The 18,898-nt window shown below is 36.2% G+C and overlaps 1 protein-coding gene across 2 annotated transcripts in view; it reads left to right on the top strand.

The window, feature by feature from the left end:
* The window catches only part of Pdzrn4 (PDZ domain containing ring finger 4), a 359,845-nt gene that overhangs the window by 216,350 nt on the left and 124,597 nt on the right, over window positions 1–18,898 (top strand). The window contains exon 1 of one of the 2 annotated variants that reach the window (XM_026408517.2): window positions 344–412. The exons of the other annotated variant lie outside the window; for it this stretch is intronic. Within the exon in view, the coding sequence (XP_026264302.1) occupies window positions 344–412 (69 nt within the window). Of the gene's footprint in view, window positions 1–343; window positions 413–18,898 lie in introns of those variants that run through there. 2 annotated transcript variants of the gene reach the window in all.

The raw sequence follows: 18,898 nt of genomic DNA, 5'->3' as shown, positions 1-18,898 counted from the left end.
TGTTCTGTCATAAATAATCAATGAGGCACTATTAATATTCATGAGCTGGAATCTGTGTAGTCATGTGCACTGATGCAGAGACAGGGGGAGTGTTGCCATGAACTGACTGGAAACTCTGTGTGTGTATCCGTGAGTGCAAGATACTTAGGGAAAGCGAAGAAGAGCATGCTGCTACACACCACCCTGGCTCATGCTTCCAGCTAACAGCGGTTTGTCTGTGTTTCTGGACTGAAGTGACTGATGAAAAACAGTAGTCAAGTCTGGAGGGTGATTCCCTTTCAGTTCACTTGCCTTTCAGTTCTGGGGAAATTAGAAGATTTGCTCTCTCTCTCTGCTTCTTAGAATGGGCTGCAATTTGTGCACTTTTCAGAAAAGAGAGGAACACTACAAACTGCTCTATGAAGTTTCCCAGGTGAGTGCAGGTCTAATACCAGCAACTAAATAGCCAGGCTTTGTGTTTGTCTGAGAGGTAGTAAATGAATTCTGGCTAGCTTTATTTTATTTTATTTTTGTTTTTATTTTGGCTTTCAGTACATTTCAAAATTGAGGGCAGATGTGCTGGTTTGGGGCTTTTTATTTTGGGTTTGGGTGGCAGTTTTCAGTTTCCTTGCCACTCCCCCTTCAGATGACTTCCTGTGGGATTCTTTTTAACATTTTGTGTATCTGCTGCCAAGATGTCAGTCAAGTGAGAGGAGTAAAACTGAGATCCATCTCTGTAATACTTTGAGATACCTCTTTCATTTTGGAATAGTGTTGACATTTGAAAATCAGTTGTATCTTTGTCTGCATAAATATTGGGATTTAATAGGTCTATGATCTCAGTTATTTTGAATAGACAGGAAAAGTTTCTTGCCAAATCTTGTTAGCCAGAGGAAATTATTTGATTAATTAGGAATTTTTGCTTTGGTTTAAGAGGAAGACCTGGTATTTTGTGTGTGTGTGTGTGTGTGTGTGTTAAAAAAGAAAAAAAAATATTTGACATGTCTTGGCTTAAAAAAGAGACGAAGAAATATTTTTACTACTTGATCTTGGATCCTTTTTTAAAAAAAAATTTTGCCTGCTTAGCCCTGAAAATTAAATTCTAAGAGCTTATTATAGTATCTATATGTGACCTAGGAAAAAGTATATTAGTTTATATATTTCTTTAATGTGTATCTGGGGACTTTTCAGAATAAAAATAAGAAAGTCATATACACAGCTTTCATAGTTTTAATAGAATTCTGTTAATTTACCATTGTATTTGAGCAGGTTCCCTTGGGAGTAAATGCTCAAGTACAAACGTCTTGTCAGGCAAAATAAAGTTTATTTCCCCTTCTTCCAGTTTGTTCCAGATGTGACACTACTACTTTTGTTTATAGACAATATTTCTGGTAAAAGATGATGTTTGGGATGTTGGTGGTCTGTGGCCCAGCAGTAGCCAAGTGCCCACTGCCTCCTGGTTCCCTCAGATTCCCCCTGACGTGATTCATTTCACAGTGGGCTAATTACAAAGTGGATTTGCTACACATGAAACAGCCTCCTCAGTTGCAATGTTAATGCACATTTTCATGGTAATGTGATCAGAGGCTCATTAGCCAGTTTCCAAAATGATCCTCTGCATTAATTAAATATAAAAATGACTCCTTTATCACCATAGAGAGGAAAAAGAAGATTAACATTGTTAATTACACCAGGGGCAATACCGTTTGCTTCTTTTATTATTATTTTTTACTACGAAGTTGCAAGGATGGGCTAAAATAATATTCATTTTCTGGATAAGCTCTCATCCACTTTGATTCATGAAAACAGTCTCTAGGTGGAACACTTTCCTTTAGTTTGCTTGTTGGAGTTTGAGTTCTAGTATTGTTTTTCTTTGGGTGGTCAAGGAGCAAGGAAGTAGATTCATGAATCTATTTTTTCCCTATAAATTACTAAATGATATAAAAGTATAATATGGCAGAGGTGATAGCTGGCAACCTCCAACCCCAGCATTATGCCTAGGTTAAGCTGTTTATATTCTAGTAAGAAATCAAATAGGATTACTGCATTCTGAAAGGACCACTGTATTTGCTAAGGCACAGGAGCCTTTGTTATGGATTTTTAAAATGCTTGTCTGTGAGTTTTGCCTTCAAGTGCTTCCTAAATCTTGAGAAAATAGATAAGCCATACTCTTTATTGCCTCTACCTGTACTCCTCCATATATTTATTTTATTTTCTCTACCACTGAGTTGCAGTACTTATGATCTTTAATAAAGGGGGTGAAAAATGAAGTATTAGCTTCCATTTAACTGGTTTTTATTAGATAAGTTAAAAGCCCAGCTTAAAGGTCTTGCATGTACTTTCCAAGAGGATCCCTCCCACAGTTTGTCCCCAGCTTTGCCTTCTATTTTATTGAGTTAATGGAATAGATAAGATATCAAAGGAAACCAGTGATAGGCTCATATAATACACTGGAGCCCCGTGTGGTGCTGCAAACTAGTTTCTATTTTTATTGGGAGGAAAGGCATCTCAGAACACACATGAAAGTGAACAAGTTCTTAACCAGGTGTTCAGGAGGGCACATAGCTGCCCCTGTAAGAGAGTATTCTGTTTACAAAAGTGACTTGAGATTGGAAGGCTGAGTATTTCTAGCTGGTATATTAAAACAGATTAGCTCACACAAATATGAACACCTGATTGCCCAAATCCTATGCATTTAACACTTGTAATTCTCAAACCACCTGCATTTTTGTTTCTTTGGTTATTTTTTCTTAAGAGCTTAGGCAAATCAAAGTTTAGCAGGGAATGTGATAATGCAAAACTAGCGGTGGCTATTAAATGCATGCCCAACAGTAAAACGTTTATTTCTTTATAATAGAATCATTATGATGTTGAACTTTGCCACATTTTCTTTCTAGATTTAGTGACCTGGTAACACAGGCCAACTAGAATACAGTTTCAGGTTTATAACTGCAGTAAACAAAAGCAAATGTGTTCACTGAGGAATCTGATGAAACAGAATGATGTGCTTGAGGTGTGAAATGAGGTCAAGTTTTTATTTTTTGGTTTTTTCTTTTTGTTTGTTTCTTTTTTTGTCTTTTGCTACTATGGAGGAGCTGAGACTTTCAATTGGCAGAAGAAATGGAATGTTGCCCTCAGACAATTATTTTCAGCTGGAACTGGGCCAATGAGTGTCCAATATGAACCCAGATGCAAGAATCCAGGGTTTGGGGAGATTTAGTAACCTTCCCACCAAATAGTCTTCATGCCTCTTTATGCATCTATTAACTTTTACATGTGCCAGGAAAGGAACTATTTTCTGCAATGATTTATTTTATTCAAAGTAGGTTATTTATTAACCTCTTAAGAATTAATAAGTGGGTAATTTGAACAGTGCCCTTCTATTGACATGAACTGAATTGCCTGTTTCATATTAATCTGATTAAATAACCACCTGGACCAAAAGAGCTACTTGTAAGGCATTTCTAACCTAATAACAGATTTACTTCGGAGTGAGATGTTATAATAAATTCCCTAATCTAATGACTTCTTGGCCTGATTTTTCTTAGAGATGAAATGTAACTTTTTGATTGATTCTGTGATAAAAGTTATCAATGGGATGTTTGTTGGTGTTAAATAGTGTGTAAAAGCAGGGGCAAATATTTAAAAGTTCATGCTGTTAACAGAAAAGTGTTTATAGGATTTCATTTAAATCCTATAATATAATAAGGCAGGATTCTGTTCTAATTCACTTGCCAAATTAGAGAAAGGAAATTAATTTGCTTTCAATCTCAGCAAAGCAAAAGTAGCACAGTGCTGATTCTCCAGGCCATGTCACTGCTGGGAGTCTGTTCTCTTCTTGTGAACACTGTGGCACAAGCAGAGATGATTTATTAATTTGAATGTTTGTGCACAGCTCAGAGGGCTGCCCACCATCTGCATCCATGAATCAGTATCATCAGCTGGAACAGAACCTGTATTCATGGTAACTACCACATTGGCAGCAGCTGACAGAGAGCACTTATGGTATCCTGGCACGGCACTGGGTACTCTTGCCCACAGCATCAGCTTTTTTATTCCTTATAAAAACTCTTTATCAGTAAGGAGTTGTATAATCCCTTCCCCTAATTTCTACATATGTGAATGTCAATTCTATTGACAGTGTTCTTTGAATCTTATATAATTTCCTTTCTCTAGATACCATCCTAGATCATTGAGAAATTCATATTGTCTTGTACCATGGAAGCCCAATTCAGCATCTCAACCTCTGTCCCCAAACGCCATGTTTCCCCCCACATTTCTTAGCTAGTGAAGGTCTCACCCTACTGGTTTTCAAGAAAATTCAGAACCAATGAGTGGAAATGGACACTTCTGTTTCTGCATCCACACATATAGCTTTCCTGGTTAGTTTTCTTCTTCTCATTCTCAGGCCTCAGTTTCTGCCTTCTCTCCACCATGGATCCTTCAATAACTTGCTCTGAAAGCATGCTGAGAACTTTCCCCTTCAGTTTGTTAGTAGTCTCGTCCACCCTGATTGCTGCTGCTGTAATAATTTTCTATAAAGTGTTTAATGACTTTTGATTCCTATAAAATGAAATAAAAATTTCTTATTCCAGTATTCAAGGCCCTACTTGGCTGACTGTAGATGCCCATACAATTTTCTGTCTCCCCATTCTTATCCTTATCCTTCCAGATCTTTCTCTGTTTTGCTTTCTCTTTTCTCTTTAAGTCAGCATTACAACTTGTTATTTCCTTTTCTTAAATTTCTGTGGAACACTCTCTATATCCACCTCCACGATTACTTTTTTTCTGCAACTAATTATTCAGATGGCTCCTTGGGCAGAGAAACTTCAGCAATTATTGATGAACAAAATAAGTAGACTCTCCCACATTGGGATTCTGGTAACCTTGATTTGCATGTTTTAGAGCTTCTTTTTCACATTTGTCTGCCATGTAGTATAGTCAGTTGTGAATGACTGAATGTAAGCATCTGGAAGTCAGTTCAGGTGTTCCTTTGCTCTTAGCAGTTTCTCAAGATCCACACAGTGCCTTGCTCACCCACAGGCTCTTTGCAAGTAAGTGTCTCATGAACAGTTTCTGAAAAGGGCCATATCATTGCCTTCCTCTCTGCCCCATACCTAGCAGTTTATTAGCACTTTGTGCATGAAGTTGAAGGTTCAATTAGATGTTTTTCAGTCTCAGAAATTTATCATGGGAATTAGGTCACTAATAATGGGGTTAGGATATAAAAGTAGGCAGAGAGAGAGAATGTGAGACAGAGACAGACAGGCAGAGAAGGCTTTGAGCTGGGAGCTTGGATTTTGGTGGTTCACCACATCTGGGAGGCTCAGACCCACCTAAAGAAACAGAAACATCTGAGAAATAAAGCAGAAGGATCATAAGAAAGAGAAGCCTAAAAAACAAGTAGCAGACCCTGAGAGAATGACCTCTTTCCCCATATCTAATACACTCCCATAATAAACTCCCATTTTATTTGCTTGACTAAGCTATCTTTCCCTACAACCAGAAGAGAGGTGAAGACACATAACAACATACTATGTCTAACAGATTATGTCTTGCTTTTGTTGACCACCTATCAGGTGCCTTAAACTCTAGACATGTGATTCAGTTGAATGAATTTTCAACAAACTTTGACTTCTTCATATGTGGAAAGTCCTAAATTTTGTTATGATGAACACAAAGACAAATACAACAGTCTTTGCTTTTGAAAAACCCACAGTCTAGCATCAGAGGAGAGATACATAAGCAAAGATTTTCCGGGTAATATGGTAAGTGAAGCATTAAATAAATATAAGTTGATGGGTGTCTATGGGAGTGCAAATGAACATGATGGCAGCTTGGGAATGGAGAGGAAAAGGCAGAGGAAACCAAAAAGATAGAATGGCAAAAAGATCCATTGACGTGGCAAATAGGTGCTACATGGGAATGGATTTGTGGTGGGGAACTATAAGCAGTAAGTGTTATGAAAGCAGAAAGTGGGAAGGAGGCTCCACAGACATGGCCTGAGAGTGGATAATACCACACCTTAGAGGGTCTCTCATGCTGATTTTAAGTTTTTGTTTGTAGTTTGTTCTCTTTTTTTTGTTTGTTTTGTTTTTGTTTTATTAAACAGAAAAAGCGCTCTGATAAGTGGTTACAATGTGGATTTGTTGTGGTGTGTGTTGTGGGTGGGTGGGGATGGTGTAGGAAGCCAAGACAATGAAAAGCAATATCAATTGGGAGGCTATTGCAAAGGGTATGTTAATCTTAGAATTCAAAGAAAGGGCCAAATTGAGACCCCCGAGGACATAAATTCAGTAGGTTTCTGGCATGTGAGATTGAGTAGATGTAGTGAAGTTTACAGAGAGAAGAAATGACGAGAGGGGGGTGAGTTCTGGAAAGAACAGGAAGGCTGTTAATGCCATTTCAGGGCTATCTAGGCAATGTTCATCAGACAATTGAACCATGAATCTTCAAAACAGAAACCTGGCATATGTGTGTCTGTTGGAGGAGATCATTAGGCCAATGTAAAAAATGGGAAGAATTGAAAAGTGAGAAGTTGCAAGCCACAGATAAAATATTGAGAAACAGGCAAAGGAGAAGAAAGGAAGACGAAAAATTGAATTTGTTACAGAGCTAGGAGAATAAGCAGAAAGTTATAGGATAAGCCCAGAGAAGAGAGTTTTAGAAAGGTAATGGCTATTACAGCCAGGTATATTGGAGTAACTAAGAACTAAAGAACCACAATATCTTTTTTTTTTAATCTTTTTTTTTTAGTTGTAGTCAGACACAATACCTTTACTTTATTTATTTATTTTTTTTTATGTGGTGCTGAGGATCAAACCCAGGGCCTTGCACATGCTAGGCGAGTGCTCTACCACTGAGCCACAATCCCAGCCCAAGAACTACAATACCTTTACATTTGAAAATATGTGATGCGCTACCAGATTCCTCTTTGGGAAGAACTGGCCCCGGGTGCTAGGAGCATGTGCAGGGAAAGACTTTAATTCTTACTTTTTGTGGACTATGGTAGTCAGAGAACCCCTCACCTGAGTTCATTCCCTTCCTGAGAAGTTCACCTCCAATGACGGATTGATACAAGGATAAAAGGGTCTGGCCATCTTAGCCTCACTTGGGACTCTGAGTGTCAATTCAAACTCAAGAGCCCCAGGGCCATTGATGGGCATGTCTCATAGTTAGTTCACTCTTCCTCTGTCCAATCCTACTTTCTTCTTCTCCCTTGCAAAATAACAAAGACTTCTTAGTAAACATCTTGCATCCTCTACTCTCAGAGTTGGCTTCCTAGACAACATAACCTGGTGATGATTACAAAGCATTTCAGCACAGAAATGTGAAAAAAAATAATCCAGAAGTGTCTGGAGTTGAAGCAGAGATTGACTGCATTTTTCCAGAAATTGAGATATGACAGGTTATCAACAATGGAGTTTCTGCTAACATTAGAGTATAACTTTTCTTAATCTTTTTTTAATACAAAAATACTAAAAATGTGTGAACATTAAAAATTTATATTCACTTTTCCTTTAAAATCATTAGAATATATACTTAATCTTTTTTAGATTCTTATGATTTATTTAATTGATTTAGACATAGGAGAAGATAATCCATCTGTAACTACACAACTAGACAAAAAACTGCAGGAAAATATTTTCCCTGCTCCATATTATATGAAAGGGAGACACGTTAGTAGTTACATTGAGATCTTGAACTCTTCAATTTACCTGATTTTGTTTTTTTAGGAAATAAGATATCTGACAAGAAATTTCTATTTTTCTTTCTTCCTTCCTTTATTCCTTTCTTTCTTTGTATTTTATTATTTATTTATTTATTTATTTACTTTTGGATTAGAGATTGAGCCCGGAGGCATTTTACCACTCAGCCACAATCCCAGCCCTATCTATTCACTAATTTATTTACTGAGAGACAGGGCCTCCCTAATTGCTGGGGCTGGCCTGGAACTTGCAGTCCACTGCCCCAATCTTCCAAGTCACTGGAATTACAGGCATGTGCCACTGTGCCCAGCTAAGAAAATTCTTTAATTTTAATTTATGTTGAAAATACTTTTCAAAAACACATGCTCTAATTTACATAATTACTAAACAAAAGCGCATTGGTTATTTTCAGTCAGGTTAGATGGTAACAAGTGAACCAAATATCTTTAGCAAACATTAGTTTCTTAACTTTACAAGAGTTATTAAGCAAGTATGAAGATTAATTGATAGTGAAAAATCCCTCCACAACAGTCAATCACCGTCCAGTACATTCATTTTACATAAGTAGATTTTCACATATTGAATTTTCACAAGTCATTTAGTAGGTATTCAATCAATCTTATTAAATGATTGAGAAAGGCACCAGAATTAAATCACTAGGTACTCAAGAAGAGGCTTCCAGGCTGTGGCTCCGTGACAGAACTGTACTCTTGAAATGCTTATAATTCATGGGGGGAAAGTGAGTTTGGTATCTAGAACAGGGGTTGCCTCAATCATTTCAGCTTTCACAGACAATGTTTTCCTCTTTTTCCATCCTAGACGTCAACCTTAAGAATTTTAGACATTATTCTTAAGAAACTGGGACTCATGTGGATTTAGGTATCACTGGGTAGTAATTTTGTCTACACATTTACAATTCTTGATAATTCAAGTGCAGCTGTGTTTTTCATATCTAAACACAGCATTTCCAAAGTCATCAATATAACCTGTTCCATCTTTATCTCCTTCCAGCTGTACTCATGACTTCTCTCCTCATTCTAACTCTCCCAATGTGCAATACCAGCTTCAAAAGAGTTATTATGAAGAGTTCATTGTTTCTGTCAACAAATTGCTCAAAAGGTAGCAGCCTCGTATTCTCCTGTGTTTTGACATCTAACATCTAATTGCTAATCTGTGCCATTCTGTAACAAGCTGTAAATCTTGCTTTATGGTTGTCTGGATCCTTGTAAAGCTTTCTCCCTCCACCCCTTCTGCTTTTTTGTAGCTTTATAGAAACATTGTAGGAAACTGTTTGGAAACTGGCTCTCATTTAAGTAGAAGCTGGATGTTTTTCTGAAGTAAACTTTCTCACTCCCAAGCCATTTGATTTTCTGTTTCAGGTATCTTTATTTAAAAAAAAATAAAAATAAAAAAGACTCTTTTCAAGGATATGTGAACAGAGAATCTTTAAAACAGTATGGTTTTAAAAAATAATAAATACATAGATGAAAGATCACTGTTATAAGCAGTGATAATGTTTTCCTAAAGTGTAATCTTAGTAGAATGCAGAGGTTATATTTTCTAAAGAAAAGAAAGTTTGAAAAAGTGTGTATCCCATTGAATAACTGTAAATAATCACACTTGCTTTGTGCTTAGGTCTCTGGTAGATAGTAATACAGGATTAAAAGGAAGTATAAACTCAATCTAATCTTGAAGGAATGTGTCATCACAAAGCAATTAGAAGAAAAATTTAAAAATGTGTGACCATAATAAGGGACACTGCAGAGAAAGAACAATTCTGTATGGGCAAGGGTTGTCTAGGGGACTTTATGGAACAGCTTAACTGTGACTCTTATTTGGAATGCGCTTGATCAAGAGCAAGAAAAATTTCTTAATGCAGTATGATACTGTATATTCATTCAGTCAAAAGTAAGTATTTGGTGTCCAGGATATATTGTAAAAGCAAAGTCATAGAAAGATGACTTTGTGGAAAATTAGAAGAAAAGCCTTACTAAACTAGAATATGGGATGTGTATCATTGTTGAAGTTCTTGATCTCCATGCAAAAATGAATGAACTTGGTGCCCTCATCACCACAGGACACTGTACACTCTAAGGATGCAATCATATTGAGCCTGAGGTCAATTTGTATCATAGAATATGTATAAATATTGTTTTCTTGGCACTTTACTTAAAAGAACACAGTCATGTTAAGTTGACCTGTGGTCAATAGTTTGCCATTCAATCCATGAGCATGCTGTGTAAGTCCTTAGTGACTCATATTTGTTATGCTTGAAGACAGTTTTGCCTAAGTAAGTATGTACCTCAATGTTAAGACAACATGGGAAATAAGGGAAATGTTCACTAACTTAACACATGAGGTGTTACTGAGCCATAAGTAGTACTAAATACCGTGCATGGTATAGTTCATAGGAACAGGACTGTGCACAAGAAAACAACAACGAAAACAGAAGCTTTCAAATCTATCAACAATGCCACTTATTCCCTCTCTCAATGTGATTTATTTAACATCATCAGCCTACATTTAATAGATTAATACCCACCTAAGAGTGTTTTATGGTTAAGTGAGAGAATATATTTAAAGACTAGAACACATTACAAGCATGCCATGAATAACAACTTTTATAGTTATGATCTTATTTCAATATAATAATGACCCTATGAGATAAGTAACATCATTCCCACTCTGCAGATGAGAAGACTAAGACACAAGTGATCAAGTGACAAATTAAAAATCAGTAAGAAGAACACATGGAATTCAGACCAGAATCTGCCAAATGCTAATATCCATGTTCATTTTATTAGAATTTCAATATTTCATTCCCTTTGAGTGCTCCATACTTATCCACTAAATTGATCCAGAAATACTGAGCTCCTGGTATATAGCAGGTACTCAGTAAATAGCTGATAAAGGAAGAAAAAAGAAAGAAATGGAAGGAAGGGAGAGAGGAGAGAAAAAAATGCTATTTAAATCTCTCCTTGATATTTATGGAAGTTGTTCTTTTGGGTATAAGAAGAGAAAACATGGTCCTCTCTGCTACTTATTTCCATATCCCCTTAGCAGCTTAAGTCAAATCATTTCATCTATAATAACTCATCAATATGAAGGCTTGAACACCTCTCACCATGTTTTCCATAAATCCATGTCCATCATCAAACAGCCTCCATAGTCCATTTCCTCATTTTCTCCTAACAGCTCAAATTTCAGCCAAACTTAACTACAATTTCCTATTTGGAAACAATGTGATTCTTCCCTCTCTTTACCTTTGGACACAAAGTACCTTTTTCCTAGAGAGACTTTCCCAGCCTTGCGCTCCTGAAAACCCAATTCTTTATGACTCAATTCAAGGTTTTCCATATGTGAAGTTTTCTATGAACCCAAGACAGTGTAATTATCTCTTTCCAATATTCCTCTTTGAGGATACATCATAATTTGAAATATAGTCAGTTGTGTCTGTGTTTGTAAGTAGTTCTGCTGTATCTGGACAACTTTGCCACCTCATAAGGTATCTGACACTGAGCAACTACTCAGTAAGACTGAGTTGGGGAGTGGAGACATAGTAACAACTGCATTTCCTACAGAAATCTTACCTTATTATTTTCACCAATATCCAAATGAGATCCCTCTGAAAACAAAATTATTAAAGAGACTGTGCTTTAATAATTTTTATTATTAATAAAATAAAAATAAAGTTTTCTTGGTTTTAAAGATGTCATCTGTTCTAAGAAACACTTTAATTGTAAGGTTCATTATCAAATTTAAGAACAGTTTTTTTGGGGGGAAGGGTTAACAGGCATTTTAGTTTGAATATTTGAATATGCATATTGATTGCAAGCTACATCCCAATTTCAGAAATAATAAAATACTGGAGAGAACAGATGTGTTAGAACTGATTTGTAAAATGGTCAATTTTTTTCTCAAAAAGAACCAAAAACACTATTGACCCTTCCTTCACACCTACCGTGCTCCACTTCCCTGCCTCTTATCCCAGACTGAAGATGTCAAAACCCAAGTAATGTAGATCCAGTACCCCAGGATCTTATCTCAAAATCTGCAATCATTATGGGAAATGCTAGTTTTCTTTTACTCATTTTTCTTTCAATAAGCTCCCTATAATTCCTCAGCTAAGTTGTATAGCTCTCCCTGAAGTGTGGGTCAGGTATCACTTTTCCCAGGAAAACTTCCTGGAGTCCCTGGATTGAGTAAACCTTTGCTTTTCTCTTTCCAAGGTACCCCAGGCTTGTGTCTGTCATAACATCCTAAAATGCTATCATTTGACTTGCTTATGATTTCCAATGGTCTCTGAATTTCTGGAGGGCAAAAACTCTATCTTCAACCACTGCATCTTCAGACTCTTCCCTGGTACCCACATGATGTTTCTTGAGTCAAATGTGAAGGACTAAGCCCACATGAGCTGTGTGTTGCAGAATAGTATGATGTAGGTGACATAAGAGCATAATAAAGTTGTTGTCTGCCCTCAGTGCTTCCTGTAACAGACCTCAGCAATAGAGCTATACACAAATAAGCATAGTGCCAGGAGCAACAGTGGTTCCGTAGGAGAGAAAGGGACAAAGTATCCTGAAAGGTCACTCTGGTGATGATTTGCTTTAGTACAGATAAAAATTAATGTGCCTAAAATAGGACACACACACGTGTGTGTGTGTGTGTGTGAACTATAAACAAAACTGTTTATCATATATCATATTATATTACATATAATATATGTTATATAGTATAAAAACACTATTCTGTGTGTGACTAAGTGAATTGATTATTGATTATTGATTTATTAATTGTCATGTTTTTGCTATCTTGTATAAAATTGCTATCTTGTATAAAATTGAAAGTGCTATTTGGTGTAAGAACAGCTCAATAATACTTCTCTTTATTTTTGTATGATTTATATTTATCTTTTTTTAACTTTATTTCATTTGTTATTCTTTTTTTTTTTTTTTTATGTGGTGCTGAGGACTGAACCCAGGGCCTCACGCAGGCTAGGCAAGCATTCCACCACTGTGCCACAGTCTTATCCCTGATTTATGTTCATCTTTAAAATAGTAAAAGTGTGGCTAAATTGTTAAACTATTTTTCATATATGCTTCTACTTAGAATAAAAAGAATTTCAAAATAAAAAGAATTATGGGAAATGCTAGTAAAATAAACTGGAAATTGCCTAAATTTTTCCTAATGATGATGCCTTTGGGTTCCATAATCTAGCACTAATATGAGAATTTCTCCAAGTGCAAATATTCCAATTAAGATCACTTATAGCAAATACTAGCCTAAGAGCATTATTAAAATTATTTAAAAATTTTTAAACTCTAAATAAAACCTGATCCAATTTAATAAAATACTGAGAATATGTTTTTCTAGTAACACCGAATCACATTTCTTTCACTTATATTAAGCTATTTCTTTACAGCTAGGGTATTCTTTGAACCGCAAAGAATACAATCAGAGTAAAGATAATCTGCCTTTATATCCAGTATCAGTTAAGCTTTTTAAGAAACTAACTCAGGGAACACAGATAACTTCAGATAAAAAACTCAAGAGAGGATAGAAGTTAAGTTTTTGCAAAGTTATTTTTTAACCAAGATTAAGTTTTCACTCCCCCCAAAAAATCCACTCTGAACTAATTGTTGAACAAAATGCTAAACATATTTTCCATGTCTGCCTTGAATCTTATCTAGATTCTGGGGAAATACAAAGAAGAAGGGAGGAAGAATATTTTTACTAATTTATAGTGACCATTTTAACAACTCCATGTTAGGGTGGGATGTCTACTTATGGGTAAATTTATTCAAACTTTAACAATTTGTAAAAGTCAGGTTTAAGTTTTTTGAGGAATTTTTGGCATTGCACCAAAAATTTCACTTAATGCAGTTAGTACAATTGACAGACTAAGACAATATTTCCATTCAATGTAGTCATATTTCATTATAGGTGAAATTTAGACTAAAAAGTCTCAGAAAATATCTTTGTTATAATTTTTAAGTGGTGCATTATAATTATGCATAATATTGGACATAATGTTCATTATGTCATATTCATACATGCACATAGCATAATTTTTTATGCATAATATTGGACATAATATTCATTATGTCATATTCATACATGCACATAGCATAATTTGACCAAACTCATTCCCCAGTATCTTCCTTTCCCTTTGCTCCTTCCTCCTGCCTCCCTGGATCTGCTTAGCCTACTCTAGTGATCTCATCATCATCATGATTATTTTAATTAGTGCATTACAATTATAGATGAAAGGGAGATTCATTGTGGTATATTCATGGCTGGACGAATAGTGTAATGAGTTAGATTCATTCTGCTGTACTTCCCCATGCTTTGTTCCTCCTCCTCTCATTCTCCTTCTTCTACTCTATTGGTCTCCCATTTTAGAGTATCTCTTTATGATTTGGCACAAATTACCTGGCTTAATATAGTGTTTTCCAGTTCTACCTACTGAAATAGAATGTCACCAGTCACAACCAATAAGCTCCACAAATATATAAATATGACAGTCATTTGTATGATATTTCTACGTAGAGTAACTTACTAAGCAGAGTCAGTGACTTCCCATTTTTTTCAGGTTTATTGGGATCTATTTGGAAACTAACTACATTGGAAAATGGTTGAAATTAAGTTCAGTGTAAATACATAAAACAGCTGCCTTAAACATCTTTTATACTATCATTCCAGTCTCCTGAAAGCAAGTAACTAAGTCCTGAGTTTCAAGAAGATGAACTGTCGTTTTGTAACTGGTTAAAAAAAAAAAAAAAAGCATTTAAATCAAATAGTATACATAAATAGCCTCTTCTGCAATTTCTAAGACCATCACAACCCATGAAATAACCCTCTTGATGGATTACCATTTTCTGGCTGAGTAATTGAGATTTTTGTCTGAGGCTGAGAAACATGACCACTTTGTCTCCCACTGGTGTCTTTGAGCACACCCAGTAACAATATTATCAATGTGCTAATGACTGCTCCCGAGTGCTTTCCCCTTCTTCTTTGCACCACAAATACCTGGTTTTCATTTTCCACTACAACCAGAAAATAATTTTAAAACTGGCTCCTCACTTTGAAGTTTGCTTTGACGTCTTTGAAGTATTCACAGCTTTCTGGACAGTATTATCTGTGTTTCATAGATCACAGAAAATTCTGAGAGAGGGAAAAACACTTAATAATTTGAGATGTAGAATCTTCTATTGATATGTTTCACATAGGTTGAGTTTCATTTTTTAATATCCTGTAATAAATTATTGCTTTTAGAAGGTACAGGAGACAAAGAAATATGGCTAACAGGACCTTAGGGAACTATCTATTTACATATTATTAATAATATCACAGTAGTCATAAGAAAGAACCAATAGGTGATTATATCATGCCTAATGTTGCCTTGAATACCCCCAAAAGGAAGCCATCCTTCCTAGAAAATTATGTCCTGGCCCCTAAAGACATGGACACACTTTAGCTACTGGACTACACGTGGATATAGACACCCTGTAGAATTGAGCTCCTTACTTCAACTCTTTAAAAAAAAAAAAGTTTTTAAAAAATTGTTCTCTTTAGTTACACATGTCAATAGAATGTATTCTGTCAATTCCAATTCTCTTTTTTTTTTTTTTTTGGTTGGTGTGTTACTGGTGTTTAAACTTAGGGGCACTTGTCCGCCCACTGAACCACATCCCCAGCCCTATTTTTTTTTTTTGCATTTTATTTAGAGACAGGCTCTCACTGAGTTGCTTAGCACCTCACTTTTGCTAAGGCTGGCTTTTCCAACTCATGATCCTCCTGTCTCAGCCTCCTGAGCTGCTGGGATTAGAAGCTTACATCCCTGCACCTGGCTTATACTTTCAATTCTTAAATGGAATACACTTTAAATTTTCTTAAAAACTAAATAAAAGTTGTCTTTTTGTCTGTGTAAGTTCTACCAACATAACAGTAGGTTGTTTACTAATTGTGAACCTGAATTCCATATTTATTCCATTTAGTCCAGAATTTAAATGATCATAATTTGTTTTGAAGGAAAAGCATTTTGATGATTTATGGTGTCTTGGGTTAAATGGGCCCCCAAATAGGCCCTGAGACAGAGATTTGTCTGTAAGTAGCTGGGGCAGTCATTTCAAGAATTCCAGGCAGGGAATGGAGGAAATAGGATTGGGCAGAGAGAAAAATGTAAAACTGGGATGCTCTCATAGAGACCTCAGCTAATCATAGGGAACTCTTCAATAGGGATGACTCTTCACAGTTGTTCCCAGCCAGGCAGAACCATGAAGCCTTTGCACTCTCTCGCCTTGTCTGTTCTTTGCATGCAGTTGCCATTGGGAAGTGGACCCAGCTTTGAACAATAGGACTCCCTTAGGCTGAGGGCAGCTCTAAAAGCAGAAAATAACTATGAGGCAGCAGCAGCCAGTAACCCCAGCCCCAGAGAATGACTGCATTGGTTCTGAAGGAGAAATCTCAGTGCCCAACATCCAAGCCGACACCAGCTCATCTTGTTATATGTGGACATAATTTCTAGGCCATAATAAAATTTCCTCTCCAAAGGAATTTTAATCACTTAGAGACAAGGTCAGGCTCCTTGAGGTTAGATTGTTCTCCTCTTCGTCTACTTTGTGGCTAGTTTAAATCATTTTCTGGAATTAAGGGTGTCATTGGAGCATGTTTTGAGAATGTGACTTTGAAAGTCTGACCTATGGAAATGTGATGAATTGTACCTGGAGATTGATTTTGCTGAGTGCTAATACCAAATCATGCAGCGACATAGTTTCACTTACTAAATATTGCCCAGGCCATATTGTTGAACTCTGCATTGCCACGGTCACCTCATCAGGATGTTTTCTGTCCTGTGACTAGTGGCTTCAGATGTACTCATCCATCTTCTTGTCCCATTACATTTTGTGTGACTGATGTTCTGTACCCATTAAAATTGATGGGAAAGAACAAAGAAAAGAAAAATGTGCCCTTCAATTGATTATTTCTCTGAAAGAACAAATGAGAATTCTCTAGTACCAACAAGAGATTTAAAGTGGAGGGTTTCCCCCATTTATTAAATGCTTTAATTAGCTAGGTTTACTAAATAGAGTCTCCTATTTATAAGGGAACATTATTCGGCATGTTTTAAAATTCAATATCCTTCTGAAATGTTTGATCTTTAAAAGATGAATTCAATAGCTGTAACATCGTTTATAGTTCAGGGGTATTTTGGTGAATCAATTATATCAGATGCCATCCATGTTAGAATTTTCTCCCGCCTGATGAGCTATGATAATGACCCATTTTATGTTCTGTGATAGTCGATAATTAAATTGACCATTATGGTAAACTGAAGCCAAAACCATAGTGATTTTGGAAGGCCCAATCTTCCCAGGTTTTTCTTGGATCTATTGAATGTTATCTTTGTGCTCAACAAATTGCAGAGCAGCAAGATATATCTGCAGTGCTCACAAAACATTTGTTTAATTACATTATTTAATGTGTTAGGGGACAAATAAAACCTGCCCACTGGCAGCTACCAGGCTTTGGCTGCTATTCCTCCTGTCTCCTGAGGTTTCCATGTCTGAGTTAGAGGAATCTCAAGTGTGGACTTGTTTCTTTAAAGACACGATACAGTCCCATTTTTTAACAGATACTGATTTTTCACTTTCTTACAAAATTCAAAATGAAATAAATTTGATCAAATAATATGATACAAGTTATTTCTGAGTAAATTCCCCTGAGGGAGTTTGACTGCCCAGGGATCTATGGGGTAATTTTAGTACTGTGGATAATACGGTCCCTTGAGGGAAACAGGAAAGTAAGAAACATTCTTTCATATTGACCTTGGTCACAAGGATGACAGGAGCTATTCTGGGACTTTGACCATAGGACATATCTGTGAACAGCTGTCAGATTGGCTGTGGCCTATGTGGTCCACACTTTCAGAAATATTAATGATCATATGCTATACAAATACTCAGACCAACTGAGGGGCAAATGGAACTAATCAAAAGGGAGGCAGGTCCTTTCATTTGTGTGAAAAATGGCCTCAACCCTCACTATCTGATAGAAATTTCTGTGATAATGATGATATTCTATATCTGTGCCATTAAGTGCAGTAGCCACTAGCCACATGCAACTATCAAACAGTACAAACATGGCTGGTACAACTGAGGACATGAATTTCTGATTTTATTAAGTTTCGATAATTTAAATTCCCAATCATTTCATGCAAATTATCAAAATCTGGGGTTCCTTCACCTCCACTCTTTCTTTTCTTTACTACCAATGTTCTGGATTTATTAAACCTGTGTTTTATTACAAACCTATCTTTTGTTTCTGTTCTCTATGCTTCAAGCCATCTGCACTCTGTTACCAGTACCTTGTGTTTTCTAGCATCTTTGCTTAGAAGTCTTTAATGACAGATTCCTCAATATCTGCAGGAGAAAGCCCAGTTATATTAGCAACACCAGCTCTGAAAACACTGTGTCTTGAAAGCCTTCCACAGACATCTCAGTTGGAACCAATTTTTTTCTTTCCTATGTTAATTGACTGCATTTTTTCCAGGATAATTTAAAAAATTTGCAAAGGAAATAATTGTTCATTGGTTTAAAAATTGCAAAACATTTTCAGTGTTCTTACTTCTGTTTACTTTTCCCAGACACCAAGTGAGCAAAGTAGGGCAAGCAGGATGTTTGCCCATTTGTAAAGAAGGAAACCAACAGATTACAGAGGTGAAAGAATTATCCCCAAATTATATGGCCAGTAAGAAAACCAGATTCCGGGTTCTTTCCATATTAATAAAATAAATCTTTCAGTGGAAATAATATCTTAGTGCTCAGTATTGTGCCTGACACATAATGTGCTAAGAAATAAATGTTGAGAATGAATGAGTAAATGAATGAATTTAGGCATCTTGTAGAGGGTCTTTTAAATGTCATGATTGATGTTTGAACTGAATTAACTAGACAATGAGCAGCTACTGAGTCATGTGAGCAGGCTAAATTGTGTGGTCAAGGATCAGTACGAGCAACTTTGAGAGAACAATTAGAAAGTTATTGCAGAATGGAGATGCTTCAATACCATACGAGAATGGAACACCCAAATAAAATGGGGTGGGTGAGATACATTTTTAAAAAGAATTAAAAATCATTACTGCTTGATACTGATTGAACGGAAAAGTCAGAGAAGTACTTACATTTCCAGTGATAGTATATGAGCAAAGG

This window comes from Urocitellus parryii, chromosome 5, assembly GCF_045843805.1.
Source record: "Urocitellus parryii isolate mUroPar1 chromosome 5, mUroPar1.hap1, whole genome shotgun sequence".
NCBI classification, from domain to species: domain Eukaryota; kingdom Metazoa; phylum Chordata; class Mammalia; order Rodentia; family Sciuridae; genus Urocitellus; species Urocitellus parryii.
This window is presented reverse-complemented; position numbering and strand designations above follow the sequence as displayed.